General features: G+C 40.3%; 1 protein-coding gene across 1 annotated transcript in view; it reads left to right on the top strand.

Moving 5' to 3' along the window:
* AKAP10 (A-kinase anchoring protein 10) overlaps positions 1-23481 on the top strand; it is an 83122-nt gene that overhangs the window by 38390 nt on the left and 21251 nt on the right. The window contains exons 3-10 of the mRNA XM_089693661.1: positions 2432-2620; positions 3535-4086; positions 8336-8434; positions 13799-13883; positions 14834-14957; positions 16755-16891; positions 17597-17741; positions 21351-21518. Coding sequence (XP_089549787.1) covers positions 2432-2620; positions 3535-4086; positions 8336-8434; positions 13799-13883; positions 14834-14957; positions 16755-16891; positions 17597-17741; positions 21351-21518 — 1499 coding nt within the window. The remainder of the gene's footprint in view (positions 1-2431; positions 2621-3534; positions 4087-8335; positions 8435-13798; positions 13884-14833; positions 14958-16754; positions 16892-17596; positions 17742-21350; positions 21519-23481) is intronic.

Raw genomic sequence — 23481 nt, 5'->3', positions numbered from 1 at the left:
AAAAAAACTCCAGTATATATACCGCCATTTGTACACGCTATAACTTTCATGTAAACCAATTAATTTACATGTATTGGGATTTTTTTTTTTTAGCAAAGACATGTAGCAGAATACATTTTGGCCTAAATTTATGAAGAAATTTGATTTCTTTACTGGAGAAGTCTTATATCAAAAATATAGTTTTTTTTGTTTGTTTTTTTTTGTCGGTCTTTTTTTGTTTACAGCGCAAAAAATAACGCACAGGTGATCAAATACCACTGAAAGAAAGCTTTATTTGTGGGAAGAAAATTACACAATTTTCACTTATGTACACCGTTGCATGGCCGTGCAATTGTCCGTTTAAAGTAACGCAGCGCCGGATCACAAAAAATGGCCTGGTCAGGAAGGGGGGTAAAACCTCTGGAGGGCAAGTGGTTAAGTTTCAGATGGCGTCATTGGAGCCTGACCACACAATTGTCATTCAAAGTGCTACAGTGCTGAAAGTTGAAAATTGGCCTGGGCAGAAAGGTGCTAAAAGTGCACAGTATTGAAGTGGTTAATTATGTGAGTATGGAGGATTTGTGAGAAAAGTCATACTGTAGATTGAAGGATAAAATGTAAACTGGAACTTTAACAGTATGGCTCTCAGTCAGTGAATCACACATCAAAAATAGCTAAAATCCATATCTTTATAGAAAGATGTAAAATATCCATTAAAACATATTCAGATGTATCTGATGCTGGGCATCTATTGTAAATACCATATAGAGGCAATATCACGAACCAGTTGATCATATATACATCAGTTGAGGAAATAGTCCAGATCACTTGGTATCATTGACGTGAAACCGGTTACTTGATAGAGAAACTCCTCATGCTCAATATGTTTTGCATCCATAGCTTCATCAGGAGCTGGGTGAAGTTCACAAAATAAAAATGTCACCAAATAAATCCCTAAAATCAACAGAATGTAATGATCCAAAAGTATTTTTGAAAAATGATACAGAGAACCACCAGGTAGCCCATGGCGTCATCAAAGGGGAACTACCCAAATAACTGGTCCACCATGCAAGACCCACACATCGGCAATGTTGTACAGAAGGGACCGGGGAGGAGATGGACAGAGTTTAAAAACATTTTTTCCCACGCCCTCCAGAACTGACAAGTGGAGCTGAATGGAAAACAAAAGCATGTGCCTTGGATCCTGGCCTGGTTTACTTTCTCATTCATTGGAGCCTTTAAAGCTTACTTTAGCTGTAGTTAGGGAATGTTAAACATAGTTTATAATGTTTTTATAAAAAAAGACACTCACACCACTACAAATAAATGCAATCCCAATCAGTGGAAAACATTTCACAAATGAACCAAAGTGCTAATATCGTTGAATAATAATCAAACATGACTTAAATATTATCTATTGAATAAATCAACACAATTCATAGATTAAAGAGTGTTCATAAATCACAGTCCATCCACTGATTTCTCACTTGCTTGTGTGCCGAACACCTGTGTGAATTTCACTTGCTGCTGACCCTGGATTAAAATTAAATGCTTACCAGATCCATAATAGTTTGTGCATGTCCCAAAGTCATGGAGGAAGCAGACGCCACCAAGATCTTCTTTTCAATTAAACCAATACACACATTCAAGTAACGTGGATGCTTCCCATAGTGTAACAAATTTTATTAAATACGCAGAGGTTAAAGGATAATAATACAATCACATTGAAAAGTGCCGTTCCCAGCACTTTTGAATCAGCAGCAAATGGAATTCACACAGGTGGTGGGCACACAAGCATAGTTCACACTGTAAAGAATGGTTTCCCTTTTTTCTTTTCATGTTTTGGTTTGGTCTGGCGCCCCATTTGATGTCACTTTATACATAGATCATAATGTGAGTGTTGACTGTCACTTTATACAAGCTGCTAGCAGGTTACCATCAGAATTAAAGTAGTACTGAAGACCTGGAAAAGCTTCCTAGTAGCTTCTTTAAGTGCAACTTTGGACATAAAACTTGCAAGCATTACTGAAATTATACATTCAGAAAAGAAACCTGCTGTCACGTTGGCTTTATGCTACAGGTTTCAGATCTGTTCTTTTACACGTGTGAAGTAAGGCTCCTGCTGTACTTCAATGCCTACTCAGACGTTTTTTGGGCTGACACCAAAATATTTTTTGCTTCAAGTCGCATCTCTGCCTCTTCTCCTCTCAGGCTGTTCACAAAACACATAGCCTCAGGCTCCATTTTGGAGATGCAGCTGTAGCGTTTGGGTCTATGAGACCTGTAATGCTTACATCCAGACAGTCTCAAAAATACAGTTGGAGGACGAGGTCAAAAAATGAAAAATCCTTAAGTAACCCCAAGGTTCCAACTAGGACATTATGACATTTTCATTTACTGTTTGGGCCTGTATATACAGTACAGACTGGCTAAATATGTCTTTATGTTCCAGATCCAGCACCTATACCAGTACATTCCCCATCAAGGAGTCCCAAAAACAATGCCTTACTGGAGGCAGCTGGACCAAGCCATGTGGCTTACAATGCCATATCAGCCAACATGGACTCTTACTCAAGTAGCAGAACTGCTGCACTTAAAAAGCAACCAACCCATATGGAAGCAGAACACTTTGGAGACCTAGGTAAGAATGGTCTGAGCCTTGTACAACTGTATATTACTAGCCTTTATGTTTTGAATTTATCACATTTTATTTTGTATTCTTTGTATAGAAGGCCTTTTTCAACTCAAATTTCTTGAAAAATTATTATTTGACGTTCTCTGTATATATGACCACCTATATTAATGCGCTATGTCAGGAGAATGGTAGAAAATTTAGTTGCAGAACTCTTAAAACGATATGTGGTATAACCTATTTTAAAACTCACTTTGCTAATGCTGATAAAATATGCCTCATCAGCCTGAAGGACCTGAAGACAGATGTATCACCATTTCTCCTTCATAGTACAGTCAATCGTTAAAAGGGCCGGTTTGCCCAAAGTTGCTGGATTGTTCTTTAATGGAGCAATAAATGATGGCCTCTGTGTGCTCTATTTTTGTATTTTGATTTTTTTGGGATGCACTGCCTTTAGGTGCTGTTCACCCTCTTAAACATTTTTAGGGTTGATTTTACTAAAGGCAACTAGGCTGTTCATTTTGCAAAGTGCAGGTGCTGCAGAGTTTAGTAAATGAGGTAATTCCTCACTTTCTAAAGAATTCCCAATCATGTGCAAGAAAGATAAAAAAAAAAACCAAACAAATGACTTTTTGGCTTCCACATGATTGGATGATGGGAGTCAGCAGAGCTTCCCTTCATTTACTAAACTCTAAAGCAACTACACTTGCAAAGTGCCTAGTCTAGGTGTCTTTTTTTGTAAATCAACTCATGAATTGGTCAGTCCACACAACACTGATATATAATTTATGAGTAGGTACTTGTAATCTGAATTGCTGATATATGTATGTATATTCATTTTTGGTAAGCTAATAGCTTCAATCTATTTGGGGCATTTTTTAATTTATTTTTTTTAATAACCCTTGAATGTCAATTTTTTTTAGGTCGATCGTGTCTGAATTATGAGTCCCAGGATGCAAAGTCTAGCCTTTCAAAGACATTGGCACAGGTGCTACAAGACAATGTGGCCCTCCCTTATTTTATCCAATTTATGGAACTCCGCAGAATGGAACATTTAGTAAAGTTCTGGCTGGAGGCAAAAAGTTTTAATTCCACGACCTGGTCCCGAATAAGAGCATACAGTTTAAACACAGTCAAGCACAGCTCCCTGGCAGAACCAGTATCTCCGGCTCCTAAGCGGCCAGACTTGTCTGCAGTTTCATCACTAGCATTAGCTACTCAGCAAGCTCAAAATTCTTCTAAAGTTCCACAGCACATGTCTAGGTTAAAAGGACTGAATTCTCCTGCAAAGCAGGACAGATCTTCAAATCATTTGCAGGCAAAACAGAAGATTGGACGAGTGCCGGCCATCCAGCTAGAACTCTGCACAGATCAAACATTACCCTCGCATGAGCAGTCTTCCATGCTTAATGCATCAAACAGAAACAGCCCAACAGATGAAGGACTGAAAGACATGTCACAGAAACTGATGAAGAGTAAGTTATCTATTTACAAATTTGTAAATGTTTTCTCTGGGGAGAAAAAAGAAAAAATCCCCTGCAAGGTAATGTCATAATGTGCTAGTATGCATTGCATACTAGCACATTATGATGGACTTACCTTAAAAGGAAGCCCTCCAGCGGCGTGCTGTCACGCTGACAGGGCTTCCATCTTCACCTGGTCTTCCTTCCTTCTGGGGTTTACAAGCTGCGGCTCTCTGACTGGCTGAGTTGCGATGACGTCCCAGGCCAATGCACAGGTATGCCGTTCATTTAGAGCGCATGTGCCGGCTCTCAAAAGAGTTTAGGAGATATACATTTTACCTACAGGTAAGCTTTCTTTTAGGCTTACCTGTAGGTAAAAGTATTAAAGCTTACTACTACTTTAAGCATTACACCAACAGAATTTTCTGAAACATGCTTGCCTAGCTTAACTTTGGTAGCAGTCTTTGGGGCTGATTTACCTAATGATTAGGGAAAGTACGCTTTGCAAATTTAATGCTAGAATTTATTTTGAAATAAAAGGAAAGCTGTGTTTATTTTAAACCATGCTCATGGGAAGTTTGAAAATAATATTTGTTTCTTGCACATTACAGTACTGGTGAAGTGAGCACAGCTTCACAATATTTCACATTATTTCTAAGCTCAGTGAACATTCCTTTGCAAAGACAACAATCTTTTCTTTTAGTAAATCAACCCCAAAGTCTGTTCTTTTCCAGCTCTGTTGTGAAAATGTGTGAATTTTGGCAGTGTTAAAGACCATGATGCTCCTGTATAGGTAGCCTTGTTTATGCCTTAGGTCCCATTTAATGCCTGCATGTTCTGGGAACACATACAGTAATGTGGGTTTCTGCAAGCTTTACCAGAATGCGTACAAAACACACTTTGTTTTTGCGGTGCTATTAATTCCTAATTCTCCAAATGTGGCTAGCAGATGCACATTTTGGCAAGTAACAAAACGCACTGTTAAAAAATTAAAGAAAAAAAAAAAAGTGCAAAGCTCACTGCCCAAAAAGATGCAGGAACTTCTTCGTCACGCATAGGGCTTGCCCATTCAAGTGAAAGAAAAAATCATGGGCGGGAATCTGAGTTCCATCCTCACCTAGTATGAATGGGGCTTTACTCTTGAAGTTTAGAGTCAGAACTGAAAGGGCTTCTAAGGCCAGAGAGTTGCGTGCTGCCCTCCAGCTCTTCCTTCAGGGGATCAACTGCAGGTCAAAAGAATCTGTCAGTGAATTCCAAATGATCCCAGGTGCATCTCAAACTGATACTATTGACACAAGCCCAAAGCATGTCAGCACAAGGCCTAAGAGTGTCTGACATTGGTAAGAACTTGTTCACACTTGCTGTATGTGGGGTGATTAGCACTTTTCTGAATTGCGTAAACACCAGGGGCACATTGGCGTGATGTACGTTGTAGTGTGTAAAAATGCAGGCATGCTGTATTTTTCTGTGTTGCACTGGATGGCATCGAACTGCAGCACAATACATCATGCTGCAGTGTGGGGACTTCACTTTATGCACTTCAAAATTTTTCTTTAAAAAGATAAGCGTAAACAATGTGATGCACTGAACCCCTCATTATACAGCCCCCTCTCTGCAGGGCAAAACTGACAGCTGCCCACACACTAAAATGCGCACTTATTGCATGGCCCGAGTGCATGAGCCCTAACTGTGAATATTATTTTTGTTTTGTTATATATGTTACAAGACTTCCATAATGTTACACAATTCTAAAATACATGCAGCTAAAGTCATATTCCAACGTTTATTTCTGTTAAAACAACTTCAGTTTGCCCATTCCTTCACCAAAGCCTTATGGGGAGGGGGGGGCGGGGGGGGTTCATAGTTGAGATTCTACTGCTGCACGAAGATACATTTTATTTTGTTACTATCCTTTAATGGAAGCCCAGAGGGCTTTGCTCTGAGAGGCCTTTAGCAACATGATGTGACTTACCAGAGGTCTAACAGAGGTGGTCTTTTTATTGTCTTTTAGGGTGTGGTGGACTAATTTTTTTTTTTTTTTTTAACTACAAAAATGTTTCAATAAAATTAGAATCCCTAATAATCATTTAAGATAAAACTGTTCTTAAAAAAAAAAAAAATAAATAAATTTGTGTGTTCTACTTTACCATTGTTCAGACATTTTATATATATATAATATGTATATATACATATACAGACATATTTTTATTAATCTTCCCTCGCTCTTATTTAGAGTAACCTTAGGCTTTGTCATTGATGTGCAGCCATTGCCTTATGTGCATTGTTTTTGGAGATCATCGCAATGAAATGCTTGGGAATGCTAGATAGATTTTATAGCCTCTGTTGGCCTTTGTGTAATTTAGAAGCTGAATATTCACAGTAAAAATTAATATATCTACACCAAGGTGATATGTTTCTCATTTGGATTGGTGGATTGTTTACTATAGCTTTTCAGCATCTATGATAGATCCCCTATCTATCTATCTATCTATCTATCTATCATTAGTGGTGCACCAAAATGAAAATTCTGGTGCCGAAAACGAAAATGCACTTGGCCGAAAACCGAAATGTGCAGTTTTTAAAAATGAATATATATTTTTGGAAAAAAAAATACACTTTGATTAAAAAAAAAAATATATACCTAAATTTTTTGTAAAATATGAAAGGAGGATGTTACGGCAAGTAAACAGGTACCAAACATGTTAGGCTTTAAAATTGTGCATGCTCGTGGAATGGCATGAAACTCTGGTACTTACAAATCTCCATGGGTGATGCTTTAAAAATTTCTACAGGTTAGCAGTGTAAAGTTACAGAGGAGGTCTAGTGCGAGAATTATTGCTCTTGCTCTGACGTTTGTGGCAATACCTCACATGTGGTTTGAACATATGCGGTCATGGCCTGCATATGCGTTCACCACTATGTGGGAGCATGGGGGGACGGGGGAAACTTTAAAAAAATTTTTTTATCAGTTTTATTCTTATCACAAGAAATGCATGAATCCCTTGTGATAGAAATAATTAGTGACAGGTCTTCTTTATGGAGAAATATGGGGTCAATAATACCTCCTCCTCTGCAATGTAAAGCATTGGATCAAAAAAAAGCATTGATCTAGTGCTTTAAAAAAAAAAAAAATGGCAAGAACGGGAAGTGACATCGCTCTGGTCCTCCAAGGGCATAGAGATGTGTGGTGGCCATCTTTCCTCCACGCATCTCTATGCCCAGCGCCAGGATCAATGGTTTCTCAGGTAAGGCTGAATGGACAGGCGACGGCGAGGGGCAGGGTTTTTTTTTCAGCACCTGTATTGGTGCTTTCTTTTTTCCATTTCGGCCGACGGCCGAAGGGTGTTTTCGGCCAAAATGTTTCAGCCACCAAAATTTCGGTGCATCCCTAGTGTGTGTGTATATATGTGTGTGTGTGTGTATGTATATGTATGTACGTGTGTATGTATATTTGTGTGTGTGTGTGTGTGTGTATATATATGTTTATATTCTATATTTTTTTACAATGGGAAAACATAGTTGCTTTCTGCATGGAGCAAGTGGCAAAAGTCACCTTGTTTATGAAAGGGCATGTCCCTCTCACTTTTTTCTCAGGGTTCTTGGTAAAAGGTGGTTTCTTCCACTGTGATTGCTGGTTAGGTTATTGTTACCCTGCCCTGCTGGCTTCATTATTTTGACATACTGATCTTGGATAAGGATGCAGATCAGGAAAGTCAGAAGACCTTACATGCATACCTGTTCCAAGTTAGTGGTTTAAATGCATTGAAGCAAAAGGGTCACTGATAGCATATTCCAAAAAGTTAGCAGGTACAGTCGCCATGTTTCTTTCATGGCAAATTTCCTTTGTATAATAAAATATATATATATGTTTTAAATGAAAACTTGGCCATACCCCCTACCTATACACAAAGGTCTTGGAATACTTGCCTTCTTTGGGGCTCCTAAACTGCAGCTGGTCATAGGATCGCTACTGAAGGGTGAAGAATCAGAAACTTTAAACTCTATTGGTCTCCTACTGCAGAGATCACATGACCAAATGCCATGCCTTGGGTACCTGGAGCAGTGATTTCTGCAGTGAAGATGTTGCTACCTGATCTAGGTACAATTTCAGCCCGTCTAGGCAATAATTGTGTGGGTACCATTGAAATGTCTGGTGAAAATATACCTTGTCTTTTGTAGTAGTTGGGTCACTTTAGGAAATGTATACTAACATGCTAGTTCTGAACTTCTATGTTATGTATTAAGCTTTTTTTCTTGTTAGGTATAGAGCGAGATGCTGTAAATACGTTCACCAAATACATTTCTCCGGATGCTGCTAAACCCATACCGATCAGTGAGGAGATCAGGAGTGATATTGTAGGTATGTGGTTGAATACTGATAATTTTGTAATAAAAGGATCATTTATTAATATACACTGTACCGTGTGTCTGTGTGTTTCCAGCTTTCTGTATAGACTGAAGAATACTTCCCCCTGTGTTGGAGAGGAGGTGATGGTCTATAGTTCTCTTCTAGGGTGACAGTGCTGCTCCTTTCACAGCTGATGAGGCATTGTGGATATCCATGATAGACTACAGTGTCTATTATATTCCATCAGACGGGACTCGTGGCAGAGCAGATCAGCAAAGCACAACCTGAAGCAGAACCTGCATATATAATGTACAGTCCTGGCCAAATGTTTTGAGAATGACACAAATATCAATTTTCACAAAGTCTGTTGCCTCAGTTTTTATGATGGCAATATGCTTATACTCCAGAATGTTATGAAGCGTTATCAGATGAATTGTAATTAATTGCAAAGTCCCTCTTTGCCATGAAAATTAACTTAATTCTAAAAAATACATTTCCACTGCATTTCAGCCCTGCCACAAAAGGACCAGCTGACATAATGCCAGTGATTTTCTCCCTAACACAGGTGTCAGTGTTGACAAGGACAAGGCTAGAGATCACTCTTGTCATGTTGATTGAGTTAGAATAACACTGGAAGCTTTAAAAGGATGGTGGTGCTTGAAATCATTGTTCTTCCTCTGTTGACCATGGTTACCTGCCAGGAAACACGTGCACTCATCATTACTTTGCACAAAAAACGGATTCACAGACAAGGGTATTGCTGCTACTAAGTTTGCACCTAAATCAACCATTTGTTGGATCATCAAGAACTTCAAGGAGAGAGGTTCAATTGTTGTGAAGAAGGCTTCAGGGCACCCAAGAAAGTCCAGCAAGCGCCAGGACCGTCTCCTAAAGTTGATCCAGCTGCGGGATCGGGCACCACCAGTGCAGAGCATGCTCAGGAATGGCAGCAGACAGGTGTGAGTGCATCTGCATGCACAGTGAGGTGAAGACTTTTGGAGGATGGCCTGGTGTCAAGAACGGCAGCAAAGAAGTCGCTTCTCAGACTGGTATTCGGCAAAAGGTACAGGGATTGGACTGCTGAAGACTGGGGTAAAGTAATTTTCTCTGAATCCCCATTCCAGTTGTTTGGGGCATCCGGAAAAAACCTTGCTTGGAGAAGAAAAGGTGAGCGCTACCATCAGTCCTGTGTCATGCCAACAGTAAAGCATCCTGAGACCATTCATGTGTTTCTTCTCAGCCAAGAGAGTGGGCTTACTCACAGTTTTGCCTAAGAACACGGACATGAATGAATAATGGTACAAAAACATCCTCCAAGAGCAACTTCTCCCAACCATCCAAGAACAGTTTGGTGACAAACCATGCCTTTTCCAACATGACGGAGCACCTTGCCATAAAGCAATAACTAAGTGGCTTGGGAAACAAAACATCAAATTTTGGGTCCATGTCCAGGAAACCCCCCAGACCTTAATCCCATTGAGAGCTTGTGGTCAGTCCTCAAGGGGCGGGTGAACAAAAAACAACTTCTGACAAACTCCAAGCATTGATTATGCATGAATGGCTTCCATCAGTCAGGGTGTGGCCCAGAAGTTGATATACAGCATGCCAGGGCGAATTGCAGAGGTCTTGAAAAAGAAGGGTCAACACTGCAAATTACTCTTTGCATAAACTTAATGTAATTATCAATAAAAGCCTTTGACACTTATGAAATAATTGTAATTTTACTTCAGTATATCATAGTAACATCTGCCAAAAAGATCTAAAAACACTGAAGCAGCAGGTTTTGTGAAAATTAATATTCATTGTCAAAACTGTCATTCAATGTCATGAAAATGTCCTTCTCAAAACTTTTGGCCACTGCTATACATACACTACTGATCAAAAGTTTTAGAACACCCACACTTTTCCATGTTGTGTGTTTTTTTTTTTTTTTTAATATAAAATGAGTAACCTAAGATGGTGCAAAGGTAAGAGGTAAACTGCAAGAAGTGGGAAAAAAAAAAGTTTTAGGTAGCGAAAACTGATTGTTATACAAAATGGCTTTTTTTAGGGAAGAAGTATTGGGTTAACAACTCAGTTATTCTGCAGCAAAGTAAGTAAATTAAAGTGTTATGCAAGCCTAATAAAAAAAATCATGTTCCTATCTTTTAAGGCAGAATATACTGCATCCTGATCTTGCAATGCAATTTAGTCATTTTCATGTTGTATAATACCTTTTGATCCTGCCTGTTCCTGTCTGTAAACTGACCACGCTAGTCATGGTTGCCGCTCAATGATCGAGTGGTCAGTTTTCGTCTTTCGGCATCTCTGTACAGCTTGTCTGTATCTCCCTGTCCCCTTGCCATTTCTGTGGTCTGTGTAAAGCTGCTTTCCTCCTCCCTTCTCCCCACCTGGCTTGAAGGAATGAATTACCCCCTGCATCTGATCCTCTCGTCTTTTTTTAAAAAAAATTTAATTTTGTTTGACCAGCTATTCAGCGCACAAAGGTCAAGGTTCCTCTGCTGACGTAATTAAATACATCAGTGAGGACTATCAATCCCTCTCACTGGGGTCCCTCTGCTCCAATTAATCAAAATCTGATATCTTTGCTCCATAACGCATGGTTTTTGTACATAGTCAAGTAGGTTGAAGGATGGTTGTTCAGTGTGTTACACCAACTTTTAAAAATGGAGAAGCTAGCATGATGGTCTGGGGCTGTTTTGCTGGATCTAGAGTCTGAGACTTGCACAGATAATTTTGCTGTGCCATGCGATACCCTCTGAAATATGTCTAGTTGGTCAGGGGTTCACCCTTCAGCAAGATGATGGCCCAAACCTTGCCTCCAGGCCATCAAAATTACCTTAGAAGAAAAGAACAAGATGGTAGGCTTCAAATCCTTGCTTGACCTGCAGTCTCCACACTTAACTCCCATTGAGCTGGTTTGTGAATATCTGGACAGAAGGGTGAAAGCAAAGCAACCTACAAGTTCAACGCATTTGTGGGAACTTCTGCAACACTGCTGGGAAGAACTTTCCGAACAATATTTGATTTCCGTTGTAGAAAGAGTGCCACATGTGTGTTTGGCTGTTATATCTGAAAAAGGTGGCTACTTTGAGCAGCCAAAAATTTAGATTACTTTGTGGTGCAAAAAACGATTTAATTGTTACTTTATGTCCGATTTATTTGTTCTATGCTTTCCGAGTACATCGAGACCTTAAACTGCGTAAATTTCAATAAAACCTGGAAATATAGGGATGTTCTGAAACTTTTGACCAGTAGTGTATACAGGTACAAAAATGCAGAGAAACAATATTTTTGGAGCATTAAAACACACACACTCTACTTTGGTAGCTTCCATATTTTTATGTCCGTTTCTTTTCAAACGTTCATATAGGAAAATCTAGAGTAGTAGTTGCTGCACTGTGATGCTTCTTTTGTGGACTGCATTTCCCTATCCATGTTTTTATGTGAGTGCAGTAAAGGCACTTTCAGATATCCTTAACCACTTTACTACCGTGCTGTAGCCAAATGACGGTTACAGAGCGGTAGTTCAGTTCTGGGAGGGCGTCGTATGATGTCCTCCCAGAACGCGCCCCCAGTGACGTGTATTCGGTGCTGTCTGCGATCGCTGTGTCCTTTTAGACACAGCTGATCACATGACATGGTAAAAGGTCAACTACAGCGGCCTTTTTCCACGTGATCAGCTGTGTCCAATCACAGCTGACCACTATGTAAATACACTTGCCGGTTATCGGCAGTACTTTCCTCATGCTGTCACAGTACTGCCGGTAATCAGCAACTGTCAAAGCAGACATTATCATTATCAGTGCTGCCCATCTGTGCCCATCAGTGCTGCCTATCGGTGCATCCTCTTCAGTGCACATCACTGAAGAAGAAAAATTACCTGTTTGCAAAATTGTATAATAGAAACAAAGAAAACTTTTTTTTTTTTTTCAACATTTTCGCTTGTTTTTCATTTATGGTGCAAAATATAAAACACCCAGTGATGATTAAATACCACCATAAGAAAGCTCTATTTGTGTGGAAAAAAATGATAAAAATTTCATGGGTACAGTGTTGTATGACCAACGCAATTGTCATTCAAAGTACGATAGCACTGAAAGCTGAAAATTGGCCTGGGCAGGAAGGGGGTAAAAGTGCCCAGTAGGCAAGTGGTTACATTCCTTACAATATCCTATATTGTGTATGTGGTTTCTTGTCCGTAACTTGTGCTGACATTGTTTTCCAGGTTTACCCTAGGGCAGCATACTTCATCTTACATATTAGTTGCCATCTATGTGAGCATGATGGGAAATTTTTTCCCGAACAAACTATCTAACCGTGTATGTGGTTTTTGTTTGGTAAAGTCAATTCATCCCAAAATCAAATGTTAGAAGCAAACATCTTTTGAATGATATTTGAATGTTCTGAGAATTTATGTATGAATTTTCATTTAACATTCTATCCATCTTTACTCCTCTGCAGAATGGAACATATTTCTGTAGCCTCTTCTTTTAACTCTCATGAACTGTGTTTACATGGAATGTTTGCTAACTAGTGGAATGCGAGCCCAGAGATTACTTTTATAAAATCTGCAAGTGTAATATTGCACTAATGAGATGAAACACATCTAGCTGTCATGTTCATGAAAACTATGTTGTAGGTATAAAGTTTGCATATACCCAGATATAGGGAGAAGCCCTGACCTGAGTGTCGGTGCAGCTTCTTCATGTGGATTTGTTCAGGGATCTTCCTTATTATAAGACCACATGACTCTGTGTAACTGGGTTTCATGCCTCTGTCTTGTGATAATGGTGAGACTAAGTCAGGTTTTTGTTCATTCTCTCCTCTGAGATGGCTAATACATAAAAACTTTAATTCAAACATTGCATTCTAGCATTAGTGTTTTTTTGCTTTTTTTAAGAGAAACATTCACAACTGGACATATGCAAATACTGCTTTCTTTTAAATTGCTAAACTCAAGGTAGATTTACTAAACTAGAAGGGTGCAAAATCTGGTGCAGTTCTGCATAGAAACCAATCTGCTTCTAACTTCAGCTTGTTCAATGAATCAATAAAACCTGAAAGTTGATTGGTTTCTATGCAAAACTGTACCAGATCTTGCATTCTCCAGTTTTGGTAAACAAACCGCTAAATCTGTAGGAGGTAAACTTTTTGGTAACGCTAAAAGTAATTTATTTCACCTGTTGCTTTTGGACTGGATAGGTTGCTTAGTTCAATGTTTGCTCAACTGAATGCATCCTTAATGTAAAAAATGTCATAGTTGGTATCTCCAGCACCAACTTTCAACACAATTACAACAGAGCAGAAAACAGGTGTTTGCAGCTCTGCCTGTTGATAATGATCTGATGACATTGTCTTTTTCATTGTTTGCAGCTAAGATCTGTGGTGAAGATGGGCAAGTGGACCCCAACTGCTTTGTTACAGCACAGGCCATAGTATTTAATGCCATGGAACAAGAGTAAGTTTTTATAACTGTATGTATGATGGTGGGATGTTAATTACTGAGGCATCATTACACTGACACAAAAAAACATTTTTTTTAAGGATCAGTGCAAGCAAAATATTAAATAGTCCCCAATATCAAATGTTAGACACACTTCACCTTTTTGAGCTTGGTTTGAATTTTTAGGGAGGTACATGAAACATGTTACATTCCCCTCCCTCAAAATGTTCCCCTCCACCCTTCCTTACCTGAAGAAATGTTTTGTGGGCCTGATGGCTAAAACTAGAAGGGGTAAGATGGAAGTAACATTGTAGAACTAAAGGCAAAACTTTTTTTTTTGGATAGAGTAAGGGAGGGTTATATTCCCTGTAAGTTTTTATTTTTGTTATCTGTGTCCTATTGGGGGAGATTTATCTTCTCTTCCTTTTCCAAAGTCAAAACAAGAAAGTGAGAGGAAATTCCCCCAAAGTGAGAGAATCCCTGGTTGTCACCAGGGTCACCAAAAGTAGTGTTACCACTGGAAGATTTCCCCTCTAGTCCTTTTCTGGGGACAACTCAAAATTAGTGATTTTCCTTCATTTTCAGTGATCATGCTAAACAGGGCAAATGGAGAGGATGAATCTCCCTAATGGGGGTACAGAAAGCAACAAAAAGCCTGCCAGATGTTCTAATCTACTTCCACTCTATCCAAAAACTAAAAAACAAAAAGGTTTTGCATTTACTTATACTTGAACACAAATATACTAGAATCTTGCTTTTGTTTTGTAATGTGCATTTTGAAGCAGTTGACAACCAGTTAGGGGGTTGCTGTAATTTTTTTAACCAATACTGTGAAATTGTAGCATCTATATCTTTGATGGATAACGAAAATGGTGCTTTTGATATAAAACAAATTAGACTGATTGGCTGTATTTGTTTATTATCATTGTCAGAGCTTTGCTAATAGTTTCCTTTGTGTTGTACAGGCACTTTCCTGAATTTTTGCGAAGTCAGCATTTCTGTAAATATCAAATTGAAGTGTTGACCAGTGGAATAGTTTACCTGTCAGATATATTGTTTTGCGAATCAGCACTCTTTTACTTTTCAGAGGTAAGAATACACAATTTGTTGCTGGTTTCATATGTGTTTCTCATTGCCAGCTTTGTAAAGAAAACCAATTTTAATTTGGCCATGTATATTTTCATCTTTTCTTAGTTTATTAGAAGATGCAGATATTGAGGGGGTTTAACCAGTTGCTGCCCGGCCTATAGCCAGATGGCGGCCGGGCGAACAGCTCGTCCCTCCGGGTGTACGCCATATGGTGTCCTTTCAGGCATACGCAGTGTGCCTGCCCGCAGGGCCGCTCTGCGGCGCGATCTGTCACCGGCCATGTACCTCGGACGCGGCCGATGACAGATCTGTGTACCGGCCCGTTGCCAGTACCATGTGACCTGCTGTGACCAATCACAGCAGGTCACATGACAGTTGTACAAAATGGATGGCTTCCTTTCATGCCATCCATTGTATACAAGTGTGTCTAGCTGTGAATGGTCACAGCGATCACATGCACAAGCTGGGCCAATCACAGCCCATCTACCCTGAATGAATCGATGTCATTCAGGTAAATGCTTGCTTTTAGCAAAGTAATTATTTGCTATAAGCAAATTGTGTAAAACAAAAAAATACTGATCAATTCCCCAAAATAGTACAATGTTACTATGGTAACATTATACTACTTTGGTCATAGTGAAACATGAAAAAAAAATTGAATAAAAAATTAAAAACAAATTAAATTTAAATTTTGTTTTTTAAAATTATCAATTTTTTTTTTTTCGTACTGTCACCAGTGTCCCTGATCACCGCCATGCCAGTTATATGATGACGCTGTACTGCACTGGTGACAGTATGTAAAAAAAAAAAAAAAAATAGTGAAAATAATTTTTTTTTATTTTTTCATTTTCCAAAAAATTACAACTTCAAAAAACTCGCCATGCTTCTTATGAAATACGTCGGACTGTCTACTTTGCAAAAAGTGGTCATTTGGGGGATATCTGTACTGTTTTGACATTCTTGGACCTCAAGAAATTAGATTGGCTGTCAGTACTTCAGGATTGATCAGTTTTCAGATATATCCCATAGTTTGTGAACTCCATAACTTTCCTACAAATTAAATAATACATCCTAATTTGGGTTACTTTCACCAAAGAAATGTAGCAGAATACATCTTGGCCTAAATTTATGAAGAACAATTATTTATTTGCAAACTTTTATAACAAAGAAAAACGTGGTTTTTTTTTTTTTGGTTTTTTTCAAAACTTTTGGTCTTTTTTTGTTAATTTAGCAAAAAAATAAAAGCCCCAGTGTTGATTAAATACCACCAAAAGAAATCTCTAGTTGTGTGAAGAAAATTATGAAATTTTAGTTTGGGTACAGTGTTGTATGACCGCGCAATTGTCATTCAAAGTGTGAGAGCGCTGAAACCTGAAAAATGGCCTGGGCAGGAAGGGGGTAAAAGTGCCCGGTATGGAAATGGTTAAATATAGAGCTTGATAATGGTATACTAGATACAACACATACAGGTCATACACAGAGGGAGGAGATGGTGATGAGGTTGATGTACAGGCCACATACAGCAGGAGGATGGAAATGATGGGGTTAATGTGCAGACTAAGGAAGGGTAAAGGGTTAATATACTTTAGTTTGGAAATTACACTGCATCAATGAGCAGTAAATAGCATTTCACCACAGCTGATTGCTTGGAGAGGGTCCCATGCATCTATAAGTGGTTACTTTTTGATAATGCAACTCTTGACCTTATTCCTCAAGTATTTTTGCATTTTTAATATCAATTCTAAAAGAGTAATACGTTTCAGAGAAGTAAAATTTAAAATATTGTTTTTTTCACAGTACATGGAGAAGGAGGATGCAGTAAACATATTGCAGTTCTGGTTGGCTGCTGACAACTTCCAGTCTCAACTTGCCGCTAAGAATGGCCAGTATGATGGGCAGGAGGCACAGAATGATGCTATGATCCTTTATGATAAGTAAGTGTTGTTTATGATGCAGTTTGGGAGGTTTTTATGGGAGGTACACTAACTGACACTGACATTAATAGGGACACTAATACTGTGATCAGTGCTAATACTGTACACTGTCACTGTACTAATGATACTGGCTGGGAAGGGGTTAACATGTAGGGGAATTCAATTGGTTGTATGCCTAGCAAGTGTAATGTGTGTAATATGTGCTGCTTTTACTTTACTATATGGCCATTTTTGTTTTTTCCCCTGCTTTGCAGGGAGCAAAAGCCAGCCAGATTGCTGTTCCGTTTTAGAGTTCTGTGTTTTGTGTGTGTGTCCAATCATAGCACAGGTCGGTAAGGGACGCCCCTCACACCAATAAGAAGGCTGATCGTGTGTGTATGTGTATATAATATATGACTGTGTCTGCTGTCCTGCCGCAGTAAATGTACGGTGGCGGGGCAGCAAGTGCTCTTATATTTCCCATATTATAGAATGGATATTTCTCTATCATGATAACTTATCGACATGTATTTTTATTATTATACAGTGTTTATATAGCGCCGAAAAGGTTTGCTCAGTGCTGTACATTATAGTGGGGGACAGAACATGAGACAATACAGTAACAATACAATACACGAGGGGTTCAAGGGCCATGTACATGTATCATTTTACAAACTGGGTCTGTAAAACTGAGTGAATTCAAATGCCTTTCATTGCACTCTTTAGGTATTTTTCTCTGCAAGCAACACACCCTTTAGGTTTTGATGACTCTGTGCGTCTGGAAATTGAGTCCAACATCTGCCGGGAGGGTGGCCCGCTCCCAAACTGTTTCACCACTCCCTTGCGTCAGGCTTGGACCACTATGGAGAAGGTGAGACCATGACACTCAGACAAAAACTGTTGTCTGCTCACTGGAAACATATCTCTCCTCCAATATTACGTTTTAATAGAATACATGTGCAATCACAACTAGTCTGATTATGTCATCGGTATAGGTATAATAGGTGTATAAAAAAAGCTGTTTTCTTGAGTGAGAGGAAAGATAAATATTGAGGTGATTTAAAAAATTCAAACAGATGAGTTAGTTCTGGTGCAGAGGGAAGCAATGCTGATGTAAGCAGCATACAGATTTTAGCTGTTTTGTTTTCTCAGCCATTGCAGGTCAGACATCAAATTCTACCAGAATTACTGTGTGCTCTTTTTTCATATCGAATGATGATAAACTTGATTACTGAAACAGTGACAGGACTTTTCTGTAGTTAGTAGTCACACATCTGTTCACCTGTGACAGAAATAAAGTTTGTGTAAACGGTCGTCTACCTCTCCCCCAGTTATGTCATCTTGTGAATCTATGATTCATGCTGCCTTACCAATGCATAAACTAACCTAGGTTGCCCCTGGAAGTGTGACAAGGTCTGGCTTCCCTGGACATCTCAGTAGCTGGTTTATTGTAATTGTATGGGTTTTTCCCCGAGTTCCAACAGTTTGCTCAGCACTTTACAAAGTGAAGGCAGACAGTACAGTTACAATACAATTTGCTACAAGAGAAATCAGAGGGCATTGCTCATTAGATCTTACAATCTAAGAGGGAGGGTCGAGTGATACAAAAGGTAATAGCTTTGGGGAATGAGCTGATGGAGAAAGTTAACGCAGTTTATTAGAAGCGGGATAGGCTTTTTTTTTACAGAGAAGGGTTTTCAAGGATCGTCTAACAGTGGATAGATTAGAAGATATTCTGGCAGATTGGGGTAGGGAGTTCCAGAGGATGGAAGGAGATTGGGAGAAGTCCTGGAGGCGAGCATGGGAGAATGTGACACGGAAACTAGAGAGCAGAAGGTCTTGAGAGGACTGAAGAGAGCATTTTGGTTGATATTTTGAGACCAGGTTAGTGATGTAGCTGGGGACAGGGTTGTAGATGGCTTTGTAAGTTTTTCTAAGTGTTTTGAATTTTATTCGTTGAGTGGAAGCCAGTGGAGGGATTGGCAGAGAGGTATACTAGAGTCTGAATGCTTGGTAAGGTGGATGAGTCTGGCAGCAGCATTTATGAAATGGACTAAGGGGGGCGGGGGGGGGATAGCCTATGTAAAGGTAAGCCAATGAGGAGGGACTGGTTGAGATGAGAGATAACCAGGGAGTGAATTAGAAGCTTTGTGCTGTCATTGGTTAGAAAGGGGCGTATTCTGGAGATGTTGTGGAGGTTGAGGCGGCAAGATATGGACAGGGATTGGATGTGGGCCTGAAAGGATGGTATAGAATCCAGGGTTACCCCTAGCACCCTGGTATCTGGGGATGGGTTGATAGTTGTGCCATTGATCTTGATGGTGAAATTGGGGAAGAGGCACGTGGGGTAGGAAATATTGTGAGCTCAGTTTTGAATAGATTGAGTTTTAGGAAGCGGTGTGAGATCCAGTCTATCTGTTAGTAAATTGGTGATACATAAGGAAACTAATGGGATGAGCTGAGGGGTAGAGAGATTTTTGTGTCATCAGCATAGAAATTGTATTGGAAACCATGGGAAGCTATCAGCTGACACAAGGAGGAAGTGTAGATCGAGAATAGGAGAGGTCCAAGGACAGTACCTTTGGGGACGCCAACAGTAAGATGAATAGGAGAGGAGGAAGTAAAGTTGTAAGCGATACTAAAGGTGCGGTAAGATTCGAACCAACGGAGAGTACAGTCATGGAGACCAAGTAAATAGTTTTTTGAGGGGGAGGGGTGGTCAGCTGTGTCAAAGGCAGTGGAGAGGTCAAAGAGTAATAGTATGGATTAGTGTTTTAGCTGTTGGTAAGTAGTTTGTGAGTTTTAGGAGAGCAGTTACTGTGGAGTGTTGGGGGCAAAATCCATACTGAAGGGAATCGAGAAGGTTTTTCTCAATGAGATGGCAGCTCAGCTGTAACATTCCCATAACTTTCATTTCTTACTGAAAGGAAGGGTAGAATTCTGTCTTTGACAATTTTGTGCAGCAGACTTTTCACTTATCTAAACAAAACCTGAAGCTTGGGCTGTGTAAAGGAACAGCTTCTCATAGTGCTATTGCAGTGTAGGGTTGACAGGGCTGCCCCCTGCAGGCCATTCACTGCAACAAAATGGGCATGGGGAGTCTAAAACAATAAGGTAATTTTTTCTACACAACAGTAAACAGTAGCTAGGTTTTCAGCTTCTTTAGTACTTTTTTTTTTTTTTTTTTTTTTAAGTGTGTGTAGAGGGGTGTGTCCCTTTCCTCCAAGATGAAATGAATGCAGATAAACAAGTACAACCTATGAAGGAGGTTTCCTTTGCATCTCTGTGTATCACCTGAGGCCAGTCATTTCGCTGGGTATATGTAAGGGTTTACAACCACTCTATTGGCAATGTGCCAGGTGTTGGGTGTCTTTTTACCACAACCCTATTGAAAATGTCAGAATTTTAGAGGAAATTGAACAGCTCTCTTAACCGCCTCCCGCCCGCCATATAGTAATAAGACGGACTCAAGGTGGTTCTCTCGTTCTGGGAGGACGTCATATGCCGTCCTCCCATTTTAATCGCACATGCGCGGCTCCTGGAGCACGCAGCGCGGCAATCGGCGGTGCGCTGTGTCCCTCGGACACAGCGGATCACCGATCCATGGAAAGAGCCGAAGATGTTGGCTCGGTCATGTGATCAGCTGTGTCCAATCACAGCTGATCGCATGTAAATAGGGAAATGCATGTTATCGCCATTTCTCTCCTCACGAGCTGTCACGCTGACAGCTCGTGAGGAGAGGAGAGCCAGTAATCGGCATTCCTCGGAGGGGACATGTACACAGATCATCAGAGCACTGATGATCAGTGTGCCCTGATGATCTGTGTAGCCCCAGCAGCGCCACCTGTCAGTGTCCATCAGTGCTCATCCATGCCACCTGCCAGTGCCACATTTCAGTGCCACATCAATGCCACATATCAGTGCCCATCTGAGCTGCCTTTCAGTGCCACCTATCAATGCCAGTCAGTGCTGCCTATCAGTGCCGCCTAGCACTGCCAGTCAGTGCTGCCTATCAGTGCCACCTATCAGTGCTGCCTTTCAGTGCCCATCAGTGATGCCTGTCAATGCCCATCAGTGCCACCTATCAGTGTCCATCAGTGCAGCCTCATTAGGGCACATCAGTGAAGGAGAAAAATCACTTATTTACAAAATTTTATAACAAAAACTAAGAAAAAACGTGTTTTTCCCCTAATTTTTCAGTGGTTTTTGGTTTAAGAAAAAATAAAAAACCCAGAGGTGATTAAATACCACCAAAATAAAGCTCTATGTGTCACACAACAATGATAAAAATGTCATAAGGGTACAGTGTTGCATGACTGCGCAATTGTCATTCAAAGTGCAACAGCGCTGAAAGCTGGAAATTGGCCTGGGCAGGAAGGGGGTGACAGTGCCCTGTAGGCTAGTGGTTAAGGTTATGTATATGCTTCTGTTTCTGCATATGAATGCAATTAACTTGTTATATACATATATTTTATTTCAGGTCTTCTTGCCTGGTTTTCTCTCCAGCAATCTGTATTACAAGTACTTGAATGATCTCATCCACTCAGTCCGAGGGGAAGACTACAATTGGAGTGCAGCAGGCAATGCCAGTCAAGGCACACCCAACCATGAGCCGTATTCAGGCTCTTCTGAGAACTCCAGCTCTCAGGTGCTGCTTAACAATAACAGTAGTATAGTGTTATGTTTCATGGGAACCTTCAATATTTTTATACATGTAAAACAATACAGTTTAGTAGCAGGAAACACAACTGGCCACCTCTGTCTGGTTTCTAGCTAGGTTGCTTAGATAGCTGGGGACACTTTACAGGAAACTTCTCTTTTTATTCATAGGAGCAGAACAGCAAGGTCACTAGGTTTTTTTTTCTGTTAGATAAATTAGATTACCATCTAAGTGGAAGCTCTTTGCAACTGTAACCACAACTTTAGCATCCGCAATAAACCTGAGCTCCACCATGTCTTCTGTAATCCCATGAAACATTTTGAGGGCTTCTGCAATGCACGAAAGGGGATTTGTTTAGTAAGAAAGACATTTACAGGAAGCTTGTGTTTGCTACTATACTCTGTTGTTAGTTATACAATATGTTAGGTTGACCTGAACAGTGTGATGCTATATATATATATATATATATATATATATATATATATATATATATAGAATATTATTATTATACAGGATTTATATAGCGCCAATGGTTTGCTCAGCGTTTTACATTATAGTGGGAGACAAAACAGTAACAATACATTTCAATACAAGAGGGATTTGAGGGCCCTGCTCCTTGGGAGGGGTTAATGGTACAATAAGTCATAACTGTGGGGGATGGACTGGTTGGAAGAGTAGAGGATTCCAGTATTAGCAGAGTGCGGGATAGGCTTCCCTGAAGAGAGAGGTTTTCAGTGATTGCTTAAAAGTAAGTAGAGTAGGCGATAGTCTGATAGATTTAGGTAGGGAGTTCCAGAGGATGGAGGACGCCCTGGAGAAGTCCTGGAGACTAGCATGGGAGGAGGAGATAAGGGAGCTAGAGAGTAGGAGGTCTTGCTAGGAACAGAGAGAACGGTTTGGGTGATATTTAGAGACCAGATCGGTTATGTAATTTGGGGCAGTGTTGTTGGACGGCTTACCATGTCATTGTTAGTGTTTTGAATTTTATTCGTTGGGTAACTGGGAGCCAGTGGAGGGATTGGCAGAGAGAGGTGGCAGATACAGAACGGTTAGTAAGGTGGATGAGTCTGGCAGCAGCATTCATGATAGACTGGAGTGTGGATAGCCTGCGATGAGGTAGGCCAATGAGGAGGGAGTTACAGTAGTCGAGGTGTGATATGACAAGGGAGTGAATAAGTTGCTTAGTGGTTTCCGGGGTTAGAGATGTTGCGGGGGAGATTTTGCGGAGGTGAAGTCTACATGATGTCAGCGTTTGGGGCTGAAAAGACAGATGGGAGTCTAGGATTACACCTAGTACCCTGGCATGAGAGGATGGACTGACGATTGTGTTATCGATATTTATGGTGAAGTCAGTGGAGGTGGCACGGGCTGGGGGGAATACTAAGAGCTCAGTTTTGGAAAGACTGAGTTTGGGGAAGTGGAGTGACATCCAAGTCGATATGTCAATTAGTAGGCTAGTGATGTGAGTGGAGACTGAAGGGGTGAGGTGAGGGGTAGACAGATTTGCGTGTCATCAGCATAGAGATGGTAATTGAAGCCGTGGGAGTTTATCAAGTGACCAAGGGAGAAGGTGTAGATGGAGAATAGAAGGGATCCAAGGACAGAACCTTGAGGGACCCCTACAGAGAGAGGGAGTGAAGACAAGGAGGCAGCATTATAGGTAACACTGAAGGAGCGCTGCGATAGGAGGAGAACCAGGAGAGAGCAGAGTCTCTGAGGCCGACAGAGTGTAGTTTTTTGAGGAGGATGGGATGGTCAACCATATCAAAAGCCGCGGAGAGGTCGAGTATTAGGAGTATTGAATAGTGGCTGTTGGTTTTAGCAGTTAGTAGATCATTAGAGCGTTTCAGTAGGGCAGTTTCAGTGGAGTGTAGAAGGCGAAAGCCAGACTGTAAAGGGTCGAGAAGTTGTTGTCGGTGAGGTGGGAGCTCAGACGATTGTAGACTAAACG

This window comes from Staurois parvus, unplaced genomic scaffold (genome assembly GCF_062004578.1).
Source record: "Staurois parvus isolate SC_StPar_1 unplaced genomic scaffold, SC_StPar_1.0 ptg000635l, whole genome shotgun sequence".
Classification (NCBI taxonomy): domain Eukaryota; kingdom Metazoa; phylum Chordata; class Amphibia; order Anura; family Ranidae; genus Staurois; species Staurois parvus.
This window is presented reverse-complemented; position numbering and strand designations above follow the sequence as displayed.